At 45.8% G+C, this 18,258-nt stretch overlaps 1 protein-coding gene across 2 annotated transcripts in view; it reads left to right on the top strand.

The window, feature by feature from the left end:
* The window catches only part of LOC119170394 (putative RNA-binding protein 19), a 100,944-nt gene extending 92,355 nt beyond the window's left edge, over positions 1 to 8,589 (top strand). For both annotated transcript variants that reach the window (XM_075890389.1, XM_075890388.1), the window contains exons 27-28: positions 734 to 878; positions 8,137 to 8,589. In XM_075890389.1, coding sequence (XP_075746504.1) covers positions 734 to 822 — 89 coding nt within the window. In that variant the 3' untranslated portion in view covers positions 823 to 878; positions 8,137 to 8,589. The remainder of the gene's footprint in view (positions 1 to 733; positions 879 to 8,136) is intronic.
* Positions 8,590 to 18,258: the final 9,669 nt, after the last annotated feature.

Raw genomic sequence — 18,258 nt, 5'->3', positions numbered from 1 at the left:
CACACCGGTGCGACAGATGAATGGAGCACCGTTAGTTGTAGCGGCCGATTTGAGAAGTGCTATCATTATCTAAAGACGGCTGAGGTCGCACGCGCTCCTTGGCCCACGGCTTTTCTCGGAGGCCAAATGCAGTCCGTTACATTACTGAAGCGCGCGTCATCCACGACTATACTTGTCCCACGTGTCCCTTCAGCTCCGTCCTCCGTCGGGAATAACTAGAGCTGAGAACTGCGCCGCCTGTGGCTCGAGGTGGCCTTCACGAAGGCTTGCTCGTTTCGCATCGGAATGTCCGTCATGCGATTAGTGCAGTGTCGAAGAGACAGTCGCCCATATTCTGTGTGTGTGCCCTCGCTTCAGTGCACCGTGAAAAGAACTCTCAAAAGTGTTCGATAGACTTGACAATCGCCCATTGTCGGAGGGAAAAGCCTTAGGTCACCGGCTGAAACCGTCCTCGTCACGGAAAGCTCTGAGAGCGTTGTTGCATTTCCTACGGACAACTATAGTCTCACAGAAAGACTTTAAGAAGTGTGGTATAATGTTGTTGTTTTTTCTTCATTTCTTTTTGTAACTCTTCTCTTTCATCGTCTTTTATTCCCCTTACCCCTGTCCCCGTGGCTCAGTAAAGCCAGCCAGTCTGAGAACTGGCTAACCTCTCTGTCCTTCTTTGTCTCCTCTCCTCCTCCTCCTCCTCTCGTCTTTGCATCAGCGTCTGGTATTCGTCCTTTTTTCGCAGGTCCTTCGAGCAAGCGTCTGAAGAAGTCCGACCTGATGGCCACGCTAGACGCTTCCGGTCAGCAGCCTGACGCCGACTGGAACCTCTAGCTTCCGCGGAAGGCTTTCCTTCCGCTGTACACACCTGTACAAAGTGTCGCGAACAGGTGAGTCGAGACCATCTGTTTAGGCCACGCAACCGACTATCGTTGCGGCTGCCCGAAAGTTGAATATAGTACCTGCAGCGTATCACTCTGGCATTACGTCTCTGGGTGACTTGAGGGTCTTTGAAAACGTCCCGTGCGTGTGCGCGGTTACCTGTGGTCTGTTGGTGACAATGGAACAATGTCGCTGTAAGGTAAATATCTTACTCGGATAGGCTTCAGCGTGATTCGGACGAATACCACGGAGACACACAGAACACAGACGGTCTCCGTCCAAATTGTGCTGAATGAAGCCTATTCGAGTATGTACCAAATCACCCAAGTCAAAGTGCTATTGCAAATATCTTAATATCTGCAGAATAAGAAGGTTGAGTCCGATGTGTACGCTGATTGTCATTAAGCTCGCGTCGTGAGCCGACAACCGTATCCTAGGGTGCAAGGCTCAATTAGAAGCCATTGAAAGGTAACGTTTTCGTGTTAACGGTATAGTTTAGGTCTTACCTATAATATAACGACGCGCAGATAGTGTGGCGATTCGCTTACAATTTCTGCGCACGATTCACCGCACTCATGTCAGCCGGGAAGTTTTCCTACTCGCGTGTGAATCACATGAATCATCAACGGGGCCCGTCGAAAATCTTACTTGAAATAGAATTCTTTCGATCTTTCATCCGCTTACGACGGAAGCGTGCTGTCTACGTAGCTTTACTGCTGAGAATCTGTGTGTATAACACCTTGGTGCACGCACATTGATCGGCCTGATCAGGACGGATAATAAACGTAAAGCGAAATCCACCTAACAATTTGTTTGACCGCTGATAACGTCGGCTGTTTGATTAACGATGCAATCTCCAATACATTGTATGTGCACTATAAACGGAAATAAGCTGGGATGACAGAAAATCACTCGTCCTCCAGCGCACGCCCAGGTAGGGGTTTCATAAACACTATCCGTTGGTAGTAAATAGTTACTCCCCAACAGATCAGAAGTTATTTTCCTACCTTCCTTTCTTCACCAACAGAACGGGGTTTTCGGGTGGTGTTCGGGGCGTGTTTATTTATATCCGTCAGCTCATTTTTTTCAGGTAAGTATGGGAGTAAATGTTTACATTCATTGATAAAAAAATTCCGCACCCGCCTAATGCGCTAACATACACGTCCGATTTCATTACCGTTGAAGCACAAATTATTTGTCACATGTACCCAAACATACACACGCCGTTCGCATACACTCTAAGCCAAAACGGAGCAACAGGGGTATAGGGGTTGCTCCTTTCAGGGAGCAATTGCATTGCCACTCCCATTACTCTCCTAAAAGGAGTAACTGCAGAGGGAGGAACCGTTGCTCTCCTTCCAGTTCCTCCTTCGGGGGATGAACAGTTACTCCCTGCAGACCAACAGTTACTCCCACCAGTTGCTCCCTGCCGACCAACCATTACTCCCACCAGTTGCTCTTCTAAGAGCAACAGTTACTCTTTACCGTTCTTCCCACGTGTTCGCAGTTACTCTCTGAAAACCAACCGCCCATGCTTCCAGTTACTCCTTGGGGAAATGGGTATTTATCTCGAGTATGCTTGTCACACGCTTAACACATGGCGAGAGCTCCTTGGAAGAGCACTGCTTGGGTGCTTCTAACACAAAAAGTGGACAATATTGAAAGGAAAATAAATGCTTTATTGTTCTTTTTATGAGGCGACGTGTGACCACACGTAAAAGTAGACTTTGCCACACCACAGCCAGCACTAAACAAACACCATAATACATCAAAGGTTTTCTGCGTCATCCGTGGAAAAACAATCTTGAATTTCTAGCATAGGGCAGTCTGTGTCATCATTGGTGAGAGAAGGGCAACTTCTCCAATTCTGAAGAACTCAAGTTTCGCAGCTGGTGTTTCCGTCAGGCTAGCGCAGCGGAACGTCACTGCAGGCATATGTGAAGCATCTCATTGCTGCAAGAAAAAAAATAGAAGTGTGAGGTTAAACATGCCAGAATCAATTCATAACAATGAGTCACACACACTGCAGCAGCGCTTACATTCTAGGATGTTTACTGCAAAACGAAATGTGAAAAAAAGGAAGGTTCGGCCAAACGTTACTTGGCAAGCCATATAAATGCTGATGTGATAGACGCTCTTCACATGATGTCTCAGACAGCAATATTCTGGAAGAAAATGTGCAGCACCTCAACAAGGCATATTTATAGCAGTTAAAGATACCCTTAGGTTCAGCTAACTTGTTTCCTATACACAGCTGAGTGACATTTCTATGAGCCCATTCACCAATGGGCATTCTAAGTGTGGTCATGTGTGTGGCAAATAACACGTACTGTCCGCTCATGTTAAAATACTTATTTAGCTCGTGCACATAGATGCTCTCGATTCTACTGTTCTATCATACGCTGCTGCGTCTTGAATTGTGCAATACCTGTAGGCACAAGCCAAGCAGGCAAAGCCTGCTTGAAAGCAACCATTTGCAGAGGCTACATGATAATCTTCAGTATATTTCTTTGTACCTGATGCAAACGGCTGGACAAAACTATAGACAAAAAATGTAGACCGTGCTACCTTGAAAAAATGCTTTAAATTTAGTAAACTAGGGTGCATTTGTTCACTCGGTTGTCGAGGAAGCAATATATCTTAAGGTTAGCTCCCGGTGTGAATGTCTGCCTATTTATTTTGTACTGCCTTCTACATGTGCCACAAAGACATTTGTTGAGGATGTGCTACCAGTCAAGCCAAGATCGCATACTTGGTGAATGTGATGGAAATACAAACATTAGAAACACTGCCACCTCTAGTAAGAGCATAACACTTCAGTATCTTGGACTAGCAAAGAGGTGCACAAGAAAGTTAAGCCCACTCTTGCGGAACTTTGAACGCGAATATTTCAGAGTGGGGGAGGTCAACATGCTGTGGCACTTTTAAACCCTCGAAACATCTGCAGAAAACAGGGTAAAGGCAAGTCAAGAAACGCTGTTATGAAGGCCTGCGCATGGACAGCTTTGTGAATCTAGGCCCAAGTGTTATGCTTTGTGCAAGCCAAAATCCATGTAAATAGGGAAAGCATACTTTTAGGAGTACCAGCGTAAACAAATCTTGGCAGTTGGCTTTTTAGTACAAACAGCAATCCCTGCAATGAAAACATAAACATTTTATCTTAACGGTAACAGTGTGAGCACACACACGGGCCAGCGGAGCCATGTCGAATTGTCAGTGCCAGTGTAACCATGTGGCATGATGAACTATTCTCTGGCCAACACATGCACAGTTTGCCCCTAAAAAGCGATGCTTTCATATACGTAGTACAAAAAGTCTGCACTTACCAAAATTCACTTGCTTTCTGTACTTTAGCATCGTTGGGAGCATCTGCAGTATAACCAAATTTGTGTCATATCCCTGAAAAAAAAGTAAAAGACATGCATCAAATATTGTTTCATTTGGTAGCAGTGAAGTCAGGTTAAGAACAGCCAAGTGGGAATCAGCCTAATTATGTGCATGCGGCAAATCCCAAACGGTGTTATTGAGGTTGTCGAAATTTTCGTCGATTGGTATTAACGTCGATATGTGACTTCAACGGCATGCCAAGTTTTCACAGCGCATAAAGATTTCATGATGCAGAATAATGACAACGCTAACGAGAACATACAGCATTTATGATTGTCTTTTACAATATTCAGTTTTGCTAAGGTTTTGCATCTCTAAAGAAATCTGAAAGATTTGGGTCATTCCTCCTCCAATTGTTCTGTCAATATGTAAACTGCTCGCTTGATGGTGCGCTTATAAAATAGTACGTTCAGCGCAGAGGTGAAGCAAGTGACGCAGTGATGTGGGCAGATTTTTTTTTTTTTTTTTAGGCGTGCGGGGAGGGGGGAGGGGGGTCCGCTTATCTGAATAGGCCGGGCAAGCGAATATGGTCGTCAATTTGGGCTCCCTACGCCCGGTCTAAAAAAATTCTGTGCGCAACCGCCTGGCTATGCCAGTGAAGTGATGCGACAATGATTTGTTCACTTACTGATTTACATACACTTTACAGCTCTAAAAAATGCGGCCCAAGGCCCCAACACTCAGCCGTTAACATTACATAAAGCCAATGGTAGAAAAGTGCCAGTATGAATGCAGCTACAACCCCGCCCCAATGTTTTTTCAAGCGAGGTAGTGTTGCGGAAATGAACTTTTAACTGCAAAAGTACACTGGCACTGCAGTGGTGACGGGAAGCAAGAGGGTATGCAGGCGGTAATAGAGGTAATTTAGTCCGATACGGCAAGCAATGGATACGGCGAATAAGAGCAAATCATTTCTCTTTCAATAGCGCAACCACTCAACAATGTATTGTAAGAGCATTAAATCTTGCTGGAAATGCCACTCACCTGCACGCTGATGCATGCACAGTCCTTTGTCCGACGAGCGAACAGGCTTGCAGATAGCTGAAGACGTGTTTACGATGTGTTTGTTCCACCCGGCAGCAAAATCCACAACTACTTCGCGCTCCATAAAGATAAATATACACTAACCTTCATCACGAATAAGTAGAAACGCAAATCTGCGACACACACACACGATCAAAACATAGCTCACAAGCCCGCACGTCCATGTGCTCGCCGACTACAGACCAAATGAATATGAGTAGTGCGAACGCGAACCTAGTTGCGCCGAAAAAAAAAAAAAAACGTCGAGCAGTGGCAGCACAGGCGTCAGCGCAATGATTTCAGTGTGTTCTCCTAATACAATTATAAAAAAAAACTGAGGTACACTAAAACCCATAAATAAACATAAAAAGTTGAGTATAATTTTTATTCAGTGCTAGTCAACATAAACACTGAATAAAAATTACTTTGTAACTTACATCGTTTGCTACGCTAGCGCCACACTTGTCGTGCGGGCGTAGATGGCGAAGATTTGTCATTCTGCCCTCAAACTACACGGTGAAGCGTGCTACTAAGTGAATGGCTGATGAGAAGCGCGTCTGGGTCCGCTTTTTTTTTTTTTTCTTCTCCGATATATCTGGGCGGGGGGCTCCTTATGCACGTGTTTTGGTGCTTGATCGACTTTGACGCCCTTACTTCGCGGACGAACGGCGTGTCTAGGCTATTTTTATCGTTGTTTTGCACGTGTTTCGGCGTTCGGTCCGCTTTGACGTGCCAACTCTCCATTCTGCTGCTGCGTGTGTTAGGTATTTGCCGTACTGTATTCTCAGGCCTTCTGTGTTCAGCCAGCGCTGCTATCTTATTATCTACGGATGCTAAAATAAATCACTGTTTTGGTTTGGTGAAGTTTGGCACACAGAACAAACAATAATCTGGCCCATGAATATCAATGTGGGCGGCATGCATATTTGTGTGCGGTGTCCTGCCGGGGAGTAACCGTTGCGTGACGAGAGCATTTACAGCGGTTCCTCCTTCCGTTGCTCCCTTACAAACTTAAGATGAATACAGTTGCTCCCCCATTCTCGAACAAGTCGGCCATCTTGTTCCGCTTGGTCTTTTCTGAGAGTAACAGTCGGTCTTAAGGAGTAAAAACAGCCGTTGCTCCCATTTCGGCCATTTTTGGCTTAGAGTGTAATATTACAACACTCACCCTGACCACGGCGCGCCGCTCGCACTGCGTAGCCATGCTTCAATCGCCGAGGATATTGCCGCGCGCATCTTGTTTTCACTTTCGTTTCATTCGGTTTTCGCCCACAGAGCTTGTCAGAAATTCTCAACGCGAACTGCGCCTCATTCTACAAAGTGACAGACCTAAACGAACGAAACGGTTCGCAGTTGGTTCCTGTTAAATGCAGTGCATGCGCGGCTGTGTGCTAGTTCTGTGTGCCTCATGCCTCGAATCGGCGCTCGCCTTCGCGTTAATCGTTTGACATCCGTGGTTGCATTGTGCAGAGGAAAGATATGAAACTGTTATTCCTTGGAGCAGCCCTTATTTTTTTCTGTGACATACATTCTTTGCTTCCCTGGCGACCGGTGCGAGCTCGTAGAACTCGCCACGGCGGCTGCGGCGGTATAGTGCGATCTCGCTAAGTCGCCGGCTTGATACCGACGCCGTGGCGAGCCTTTCTCACTGCCACTGGAGACACTTTAAGGAGCCCCCGTCGCCGGTTGTCTGGCCATCGCGTCACTGGCGCAGCTCTCACACCGGCCAGATTGCTGCCGACGTCCAGCGAAGCCTACTTCATATCGCTTCGATGCCTTAGGTGGTGAAATTTCAGAGGCAGCCGTGACACAATAGCTTATTTTTGTCACTACTGAAATTATTCTTCGCCATTCTCTGTAACTGGGCACATCGAAGCGAGGTATTCGCGGCGTTTCGGTAAGGCATCGGACCGAGGTTTTGCGTGGCTCAACGGTGCGAAAGACCTTGACACGTTGACGCAACCGGCCATTGTAAATCTTCGCCGCACTGATAATTTCGTTGTCGGTCGACAGATGCTCACACGGTGACCCACACAAGGCTCGGCGTGCTCGCCGTGTACACACACACACACACACACACACACACACACACACACGCGCGCGCGCGCGCGCGCGCGTCATAAATAAAAATGTTTTTTTTTAACTTCCGCAGGGAGCTTTTAACCACGTGGCCTGGACCTCCTTGGGGAGTTTAACTTAAAGGCCATGTCGTTCTGACCTCCACCATTAAGCAAGGGGCTTTACAATGTCATGTGCCGACTTCACTCCCCTACGAAAGAGTAAATTCTTGGGGCATCGCAGTTTTGAGGGCTCACACGCTGGGAAAACTCCCATCGAGGCTGATGTTTGTTTACGCACCTCCGCGGTGGTCTAGTGGCTAAGGTACTCGGCTGCTGACCCGCAGGTCGCGGGATCGAATGCCGGCTGTGGCGGCTGCATTTCCGATAAAGGTGGAAATCTTGTAGGGCCGTGTGCTCAGATTTGGTTGCATGGTAAAGAACCCCAGGTGGTCGAAATTTCCGAGCCCTCCACTACGGCGTCTCTCATAATCATATGGTGGTTTTGGGACGTTAAACCCCACATATCAGTTTTCGTTTACAGTGTGCTATGCTGCTTTGATACCTCTGATCGGGATTTTGCGTAGGAAGTGTAAGCGTAGGCCTTAAGCTAGCTAGGACTTTTTCATAATTTGGAGAAAGCTTTCAGGTGTGGATATATAGTTTAACCGACTTTACATATACAATCAGTATAATTATGAAAATGCAACTCAAACAGTCTTTTTGTTTTTAGCTCGAATGGCATTTATTTGGCTATCTCACAGGACAAGTTCTGCAGCTTTTGTCTTTTAATCCGCAGGACTCCCCCTGTGGCGGAAATTTCTGGCCGCTGTGCGAAGGCTGTGGCCGCTCGTACGTCAACGAGTGGTTGTTTGCGGCCACGGATCAAGCATCTCGTCAATGCTGCTCCAGATCGAGTGGAGATGTCTGTCAACGACATGTCGGTTGCTACGTTCCGTGGTGCACCATAGCTTCCCTACCTTTCAGGCACCGACAGGACCCACGAAAAAGAAAACAAGCACGCATCAAAATAACGCTGGCACACCTTTTTCTAGCCATTGCCCGCCGGGATTTTCGATAGGGACGCGAAGCTCGAGCACCGCACAAATGCGTGCATTGATTCTCGTCGCAAAATCATCCTAGTGGTTGCGGACGTGGTCAGGCCACATCTGTTGGGTGATACATGTGAAACTGGCGTATCTTGAGTTAGATATATCATGGTGGAAATAAAAAGAAGGTTTTATATCTTTTTCTTTAGACTTCAGAGCTTTTTCTCTTGTTTTTCTCCTTTTCCTCATCTCTGTTCGTCAGACGTAGCTCCTGACTGAATGAACGTTTACCTTTGTTTGCGTCAGTTAGATTTTAGAGGCGTTTTTTCGAAGCCACCTGATTAGCTTTCTTGGCAAAGACGGACAACATTGAATTGTAAGGAAAACACGAAAGTAACACCTTAGAAATTTTGAAAATCTTTAATTTACATCGCCAAAATAGACCATAGGCAAATCAAATATAACTTTGAAACCATGAAACTGAGGCATAATCAAGGCCCATCCAACGAATTAGCAAGGCCTTTAATAAAGTTCTTTGATCTGGTCTGATCACGAAGTCAGCGTTATTTTGCCGTTGGTAAAGTTTACCTTCCTTTCGTGTAGAGTTTAGCACCGTGATACTGCTCTGCATGTCTTCGCTTCATGAATGTTCGCGCTGCTTATCGTTTGACAGCTCTCTCCTAAATAACCTTCCAGGCAGATTCCGCTGGAGCAACCAAACTTAATAATACCGTTAAGGATTTTACGTGCGAGATTCACGACAGGAACACCAGGCATGTCGTAGTGGAGAGCTCTAGAAATTTCAACCATATGTTGTCCTTTTAAGGGATACTGAATACAATAAATTAGCGCTTGTATTAAACTCGAGCGCTTAGGAAAACAGTTGCAGCTCTGAAACATACGAGTCCGCTTGTCGAAATGTCGGCTCCGAAAACCACGCCCCATTTTCGAATTTTTCACAACCTTAATGTCGTATTTTAAATTTTTGTTTTCATGTTATCGTTATTTTCCTTTTCTCGTTTTTAATATCTGTTTAGTTTGATTTTTATTTATTTTACTTCTTATAGACAAGTTGCGCGCAGGAGGCAGTAAAAAAGTGCCAAGCACCAACTGACAACTTTTGTGCGAAAAAGGAATAGTAATGACTAGCGCAAATAAAATGTCGAATTTGCAGAAGTGCCAAAAAAAAAATTACGTTCGGAGGTCTTGCTGTCTCAGATGTGCGACTGAAGCATGCTTTTACTGCAACTTTCGCTCTTATGAGGCTCCAAAACATCATCAAAGGGGTAATTACAGGCCAACTTTAACGCGTGGTGGCTCACTGCAGCGGGTAAGGGTAGAGCGCCTCGATACCAGCTCCTCCGCTCAGCGGGGGCGCGTGCACTGAGGCACCTGAAGATAAGGGGTGTGTTTCTCTATAGCGTTAGTGAAACAAGCTTGAACAATCAGTGTTACTTATGTTTCACAGATATAGGAAAAAGAACTACCGAAACGTGTATCTATTCCTGAATGTATTTGCACGATTTGATTCTTACAGATAATGAGTATGCGGTTAGATTACTCAGCTGCTTGCAATACATTGCCACGGCCTTTATACAACTGAAAGGAGCTTCGCGTAATCGCCGAAGAAGACAATGGCGTGTTGTTTAATAAAATGTACAGGAGTAGTGGCGTCTTGGAAGTTTTCGAAATTTTCAATTCACATCGCCACCAAGCATGGCACCGTCCGATTCATCCCCTGGAGTGGGTGGTGCCAAGATATGTGGAAACCAACCAACCAACCAGTGCCAACCAAGAGATCTTGTATGGTTTCGTTCATGACAAATTGATGGAAGTGCTAGGTATCCACGACTGAGATCGGTCACTAAAACGTGTGCGCTACGTGTCGAAAGTTGCTTCGGGCTACGCAAACCTATCGGGCCAACAAGGAGGAGAAGGAATAAACGATTATTTTTCAAAACTGTGTAGCGGGGTTTCCGCGTCCACCTTGGTTGGATGTCTCTTCATTCCAGGAACCCTCTGGCCTTCGATTCCTCCTTAGCCCTGGCGACGAGACGTCGTTCCTAATCTAGGTCCTCCAAGGCGAGCTTGGCTTCCCACGTTTCGAGAAAGTGTTCGTTTTCTTGAACAGCGTCGCAGGTATTCGGTGGAGGCGATAGGTCTGTATGTGTATTGCATGGACACTCAAGGATCAGGTGGGCCAACATGTCAGGTACGGCGCAAATCGGGCAAACACATTAATGTAATGTTTGGTACAATCGGTGCATTAGTATGCCGTGTGCTCTGCAGTCTTCTCAGTATGGTGCTGTCCTCTTTGTTGAGCTTCGAGTGTGGTGGTAGATACTTTCTGCGCGCCAGCCTATGGTGTTGCAGTATTGCAGAGTAAGTGCTATGTACAGACTTAGCCTGCGCGTACGCAGTTCTGGCGTCTAGAAAGCGGGAAAGTGTAGCCCGGTAGGCGTTATCGCGGGCCGCGGCGTGAGCCGCCTCGTTTCCCTCCAGCCATTCGTGCCCAGGAACCCTTGTCATGCAGGTGAACGGGATCGGAGTACTTCGGTGCTTCATCTGGATTGCTTGTGTAGAAACACGACCTTTGCTGTAGTTTCGTATGGCTGCATGAGAATCTGCACCCAGGCACGTTGTGGTACCTAGGCCAATTGCCGCCTCCTCTGCAGTTTCTGGGCTTCGGGTGAGTACTGTAGCGGATGTGAGCTCTTCGCCCCGAGAATAAACGACGCTCAAAGACTATAGGCGTGTCTACCAGGATACTTGGCTGCGTCTGTATATATGGCGTCCGGATCCTGGCTGTGATTTCGTCGTGGAGCATTCACTCGTGCCTGCCTTTTTTCCTTGTGATGTGTGGGGTGCATATTACGCGGGATTCGTGCAATACAGAAGGATTCGCGGAAGTTTGTCGCAATCCCTTCTTTTCGGTACGCGTCTGTGTCGCCTATAAAAGTTTTTTTTTTTTACATTTCAGCCGTTGTAGCGCTGATCTTCCAGTGGGCGAGAGCTTTAGCCGTTCTAGCTTGCTATAGCTCTGTATGCTTCAGCTAGTTCCTGCCAGGCATTGTGCCCGCCCATCTTCAGTAGTTTCACAGTGGAAGCCTTGAATGGGAGCACTAAAGCGATTTCGGTGGTTTACGAATCATGATGTGCAGCTTCTCTACCTCTACGTTCTTCAGGGTGAGGTAGGGAGTGCCATAGGGAGTGCCAAGACCGAAAAATTTGCCCTCAGTCTCCTCAGCGACGCTGAGAACGGAGGGTCATCGTCGGTTTCCGCAGTGATGAACATATACTATAGTGCTCCGTAATGGTAAAGTAATGCAATCAACTAAAACACGTGGCATCGTGGACTGTGCATGGTGGTTGGCAGGACCAATTGCTAGTTTGCTGGAAAAAAGTCGCAAGCACAAGAAGACAGCGACGAGGCGTTGTAAAATGCAAGAGTGGTGCCAACCAAGAGATGTTGTGTGGTTTCGTCTGTGACAGTGAATCATTGTAATGGTGCGGTCTCATACAACATAAAGGTCATTGTATATATATATATATATATATATATATATATATATATATATATATACCATATATAAGAACTGAATATAAGAACTTATTTGAATATGAATATAAGAATATAAGAACTTATTTTTGTCAAATGTGCCTTGCCATCCTTGTCCCCTTAGTGCTACACCTGTGTTTGTTTCGTATTCGTTTTAAGAGCTTTGGCGTTCTCAGTTGGTCGCATACTGCCTGCCTCCTACAGCTTTCTGCAACTCGCGCGGTGTGGCACTTCCACCGGCATCAACGCACTTTTGACCGAGCGACGATGCCACGTGATGACCTCGTGACAAGACATCATTGATGACGTTAGGAACCGCAGAGGCTTGCTGCGTCGGGATGACATCGCAACGTGACGTATCAGAAAGTAATATTGGTACCGTTCGTGTTTCCAACGCCGGACACGGCATTTTTTTTTTCCTTTTCGGAAGGTTTTCGCCTTTAAAAATAGTATGCGTTGATCACGCGAGGAGAATCTCTATGGCCACAAAAAGAACCTCCTAGTTCTGAATTGCCGGTGGTGAACTAGTATATGACGGATGTAAGTTTGAGGCACGACAAACTGTGGTGTGGATAAAAAAAAAATGAGGACAAGAGAACTCCATTATTGACCCGCTCTGGTGACTCCACACCTCCCGTTGCACGTTCATACGCCGTGTAAACAAAAAAGCGAGACAAGAACGAGCAAACAGCAAACAGGCAAATGCTAAAATAAAAGTATAAGAAGGTAGAACTATATGAAGACACGGCGGGAGAAACAGAAGGGGGATGTGGAAATGACTGGCAAGAACGTGGCGCGGCGCTGAAAAATTCACGACTGCTTCCTCGTGTTCACATGATTGTGCCTTGTTCCAGAAGACCTTATTGTTCATTCATTGGGCTGTCACGGTATGCACTGCAGTTTACTATAGATGCCCTTCGTTTGCCCTTAGCCACAGGACGAACGAGCAAGCGAGCACCTACCTTTCGGCCCTCATGTCCGCATGGCCCCAAAGATGTGGCATCTATATAGCGTTTGCGCGAGACAAGTCTGAGCTCGCAAGCATATTTAAAAACTATAAAATAAATTTAGGCTCCCAATTTGCATAGGAGGGGCTTGTGAGGTGAAGGGAGAAGGCGAAATAAGTTCACGTTTAGGAGGCACGAAAAATAAACCCGTCATGGTATGTGGTGGACATCTGGAATTTGTGTGCTTAGTCGTAGTTTAAGCAGTGTAGTTATACGACAGCAGTATAGTTGCATGTCTAGATCAAACCACAGCCGGCAATAAAACCGCGCGGGGGTAGAGTTAACGCATTTTCGCGCTCATATACGCTATCGTGAACTGCATACGTATGTTCGTGTTTGCGCACCAATTAACTAAGCGATTTCATTATGTGACACCGCCGCACCGTCGTAGCTCATCTCTGGTAGCGTTGAGAAGAATAATGGTAGGCGTGAAAACGACTTTACTGATTCACGAAAACTCATGTGAGAGGAGATTGGTTGATGAGAAAAAGGAAACAGTACAGTTACGGACCCTAAGACTAGTTTCTGTAAGCAACTGGGCGCCACCATCTTGGGCTGTTAAGCCTTCTTGTTTTCTTTTGTATAGCGACATTCATTAATAAGGCTATGGAAAAGCGTGTGCATCATACCAACCAAATTAATGCGTCTACAGGAACGTTGTTTGTTTAGCTGTTAAAGATACAAAACACAATGACTAACAGCCCAATACGACGGCACTCAAACTTATCCGTTAAATTGCGACCCCTCGCAATTTTCGCGCCCCGCTGCGGTGGTCTAGTGGCTAAGGTACTCGGCTGCTGACCCGCACGTCGTGGGTTCGAATCCCGGCTGCGGCGGCTGCATTTCCGATGGAGGCGGAAATGTTGTAGGCCCGTGTGCTCAGATTTGGGTGCACGTTAAAGAACCCCAGGTGGTCTAAATTTCCGGAGCCCTCCACTACGACGTCTCTCATAATCATATGGTGGTTTTAGGACGTTAAACCCCACATATCAATCAATCAATCAATCAATCAATTTTCGTGACCCCTCTGGCCCAGTGCACTGTCCGTATTTGTAGCTCCGATGGCTAGCTGTACATTCACGTACCCGCATCGCTCTTGGTGTTCTGACCCTTGCCACGAGGGCTTCGGTTTGTTAGGACAGTGTAAAAAGACAGGATTAAAGTCGGCTTTGGTGTTTGGTCAAGAAATGCAGTGAGGAGGGGTCTTATGGTGTGTAATAAGGAAGAGAATAAGCGGTGTAGGGCACAATGTCATGTCCATGAGAACATATTGAGACGCGATGAGCGTTCTGGCGGACGTTGGCATAGCTTCAAAACGAAAAAATGGGCACGAATATATGAATGAATCAACTTCTCATCGTTCTCATAGAAAGATTTCCGTGTTCGGGTTCTGCGTGAATTTAAGACGCGCGCAGTTGACTGTAGACCAAAAACTCGTCGAAGGCAACTCAAGACAGCAGGCGCTCTGATGTACACAGATGGGTTGGCGTCAAGTTACAAATGGCAGTTAAAATATTAAGTAGCAGTGCAAACAAGCATTAAGAAGAGCTCTGAAGCAATATTTTTGTAACTTGAAGGAGCCGTGACTAGCGCATGTAATGCAGTCCTGCACGAAGGGTTGGCAGCCAAAGACGGCATTATTATTATTATTATTATTATTATTATTATTATTATTATTATTTTTTTTTTTGACGGATTGGCCGGAAATGTCGTTTTGTTCTCGCGATGATGCCCAGATGATCTCGTTCTAAACGAGATCACCCGGGCATCTCGCTACCCGGATAACGGAGCTGGCTTTTTGCTTAAGGTCATCTGAAAGCCGCCGACAATGGGAGCTAAATGCACCTCATGCTCAAAAGGTACGTGTAGAATTAGCAAATAGCATATTTGAATAGTTATTTGTGTTTCGATATGATAAAGTTGTGAAATTTGTCATTACCTATAATAATCAGTGACACAGTAAGCTGATCAGTCACCCTGTTGTGTTGACTCGACCACATCATTACAGCGAAACGACGTCGCCGAGTTCAATACTCCTGTCACCCGTGCTAGCTTAAGTGCACTGTGCGCGAGTACACTTCGCTGCGAGTGTCATTTGCGCGCTGTCACTCTAGAAATCAGGGTCACTCGCTGCAAAGTGCTATTGCTGGCAAGTGTGTTCCCAAACCTCACTTTGCTGCGACGAAGTGTATAACCTGGATACGAGTGACTTGTGCAGAAATACGCTGTTATCAAGCGGCACTCATACTGTTTTTAAACCATTGTTTTCATTATAGAGAATATTGGCATGTAATAAAGTCATTGTACTGCAAAAAACCTCGCTACTCTCACCCTCGGTTTGTTTGCAGTCACGTCCGCTAGAGGCATGCGGCAGCATATGCTGTGCAATGGCTGCGTCCGGCGCGTTGCTTACTTCCAGGCACAACTTGCACATGTATAGGCGAGTCTCTGTGTCGTCGTTTGCGAAGCTGTGTGCCATCGATGTTACTTCCACAAAGACGACGTGGTCCGGCGATGACAGGGGCGTCAGAATAACAAAAATATGTCGCACTACAAATCCGTCAGTTGCCACTGCCATCATTTTCAAATTTCACTTTTTCGTGTAGCAGCGAACCGCCAAAATGACACTTCATGAGTTAAGTACACTCGCTCAAGGTGTACTTAATTTGCCACGTGTGACGGGGGTATAAGCTAGACGCTTATGTTGCGTGTTTATAAAGGTTCATCGTCTGTCGTTGACATGTTCCCGACAAAGCCTAATGGGCCCTCAAACCGCCCCTGGTTCAAAGCACGCCCTACTGTACTCCTGACCTGCCCAGCTGGCGGTGGTCTACGGAGCTGCCTGCGCCGGCTTGTATTCCGAACTTCACCGTCTAGAGGGCGCTCGAGTCACCCCAGCTGAGCGCCGGTAGATGCATGGTGATGCATGAGTTGCCGCCGGTTCGAGAACAGTTTCATCATGCATTGAGTAAATGTGGCGGGTATCTTGAATCATTTTATTTCATGTGACTTTGAGAACTTTCTTTTGCATTTTAGTTGGCATTTCAGTGCATTATTTTTCAAATATAACCGCAAATCAGATACAAACACATGTATCAGCGTGCAAAACAAGAAAGAGTGACGACAGAGACAGGTAGTAATAAATGCTGGCCACGAAATTTTTATTTACCTTATGATACCAGCTATATGCGTATAAAATTGTAGACTTGTTACCGTTGGCGTATACACTCAGCTGGCTCGCATTTACTGTCTGGGCAAGAAAGGGCAAGGACTACGACAATTGGCAGTGGCTGCGGCTTCCAGCGCGCATAGAAAACAAACCAATACAGATGATTTTGCGCATAAATACCTTCGTCTCAAATGGCAAATGTAGATCGCAGGTACATGAATGATCAATGAAAGAAACTCTGCAACTCTTTTGAAACGAAACAGCACCAACAGGCAAACAACAACAAACAACTTTACCTGCAAGACTGCAGCGTTTGCTCTTCTGGAGAGCAGCTTAACCTCTGCAACTTCATGGTTCAGCTTTGCTATTCGTGCTTTTAAATCAGCAATTTTCTTTGCCATGATTTTGCATTTCCGGCGCAATGATTTTGCGGAAGTCATCACACGGCGAATCATCTGGCTGGTTATGGTTGTTTGCGTGCTCAAGAAGCGTCGGTCATTTTTGTCTTTCTCGCCATGTGCAGTTTGAGGTGATTCTGTGTGTTCAAATTCGATGGGAGGGTGCATAACATCTGCGGATGGTCCCGCAGTTGTCTGCCGTTGGTACTGATGACATGTCGCTCGATGTCAAGCTCTGCTGCGCCGGGGCTGAACCTGTTGTTTTCCTGCATTAAAAAATTGCGTTCTGTTATACGCCTTTCCTTGAAATTCGTTTTTATTGATCCAATTTGTATGCAAGAGCCAGGGGAGACGTCAAGCATTAAACATTGTTAGTTACCTTTTTTTCCTTTAGGCAGGGTCCATGCTCCTGAACATTTGAACGTTTCAAGGTGCAGCGGACTTTTGCCACGGGCGGCATCATGTACTTTCGGTAGTGTGGAAACACTAACGGCACAATATTCGCTTTCAGTCTTTTTATCTTTAGTTCCGGCTTATAGTCGGTTGAAGCAAAGTGCACCCTGCACACCTTCGATCTTTCATTTGCGAGCCAAACTTCATTGTCAGCACCTTGAAAGGAAGAAGATGAACATTCAGTGAATTATTGTGGATAAAATTCAAAACTTCTTGTTCTTTTCGAAGGAGTATATTATGCAGTTAGAAGTCTATACTATGATGGTGAAGTGGATAAAATACAGTTATAAAGTTAGCGTATGACTTCACCTCGTATAACCATGTGACCCACGTAACTGGCTGAGATACATTCGCACTAAAGAAAACGGATGACCACAAGAAAGAAGACAAGGAAGCGCGCTACTCACAACTTTTCATTAGGAGAAAAAGTTTCACGTATATGCCCCTTTGTCATGCATGTGCGTAGATGGGTAAACTAACACGTTTATATCAGACGCGGTAGCACATAATTTCAAGTTCGGGGTTGAACTACGCGACACAGGATATATATTCACTTATGCAACAATCTCTGCTCTTTTTTGGTAATGTAATTAAGCTACCAAAGCAATCTCGAAGAAGCTGCTTCTTCCCACAATGGGTGTGTTTGATAACCTAGTTGCATAACCACATGTAGTTACATGGCTTTGATGGGTGCACTCTTGTCATCTTTCCTTTTTTTTCTTTGCTAATAAACAGTTGTGAGTATAGCGCGTGGTCGTTTACTTTCTTGAGTTTGTCGGTTTACATTTTTTTGCGCTAATATGCGTCTCAGTCTGTCATGCACCACCAACCAGCCCAGCATCTTACTCTTTTAGAGACACGTAGTCATTTACAACACATTACAGTTTCGGCATGCCAGACAACGCCTAATTGAGCAGACTTATCCTTTCTAGAAATCACCTCGATTCATTTTTCACGGACCTCGGTCACTGAAAACTCATGAAAAGTCACATCAGGAGTCTTTCCTTGCCTTGATTCGCAGAAAGACACGCAGCACACTATTCGTGATGGTTCATTTGCACCAAGAAACCTCGCTTCGCTGGTGTACAAACTGAACCTACCTGCACGCTTCTGTCGCAGCTGGGCACGAACAGACGGTAGCAAAATATCGTTATTATACGTTTAATTTTATTAAAAAATAGGATATTATTCAGTTTTTTAATCGTCCAGAGTGTATGCACGCGCAAACATTTCTGCTTTTCTCCCAGCGTCGCGCGAGCAGACGACAAAAAAAAAAAATCGCGGTG

Source organism: Rhipicephalus microplus, chromosome 3, assembly GCF_043290135.1.
Source record: "Rhipicephalus microplus isolate Deutch F79 chromosome 3, USDA_Rmic, whole genome shotgun sequence".
Lineage (NCBI taxonomy): Eukaryota > Metazoa > Arthropoda > Arachnida > Ixodida > Ixodidae > Rhipicephalus > Rhipicephalus microplus.
This window is presented reverse-complemented; position numbering and strand designations above follow the sequence as displayed.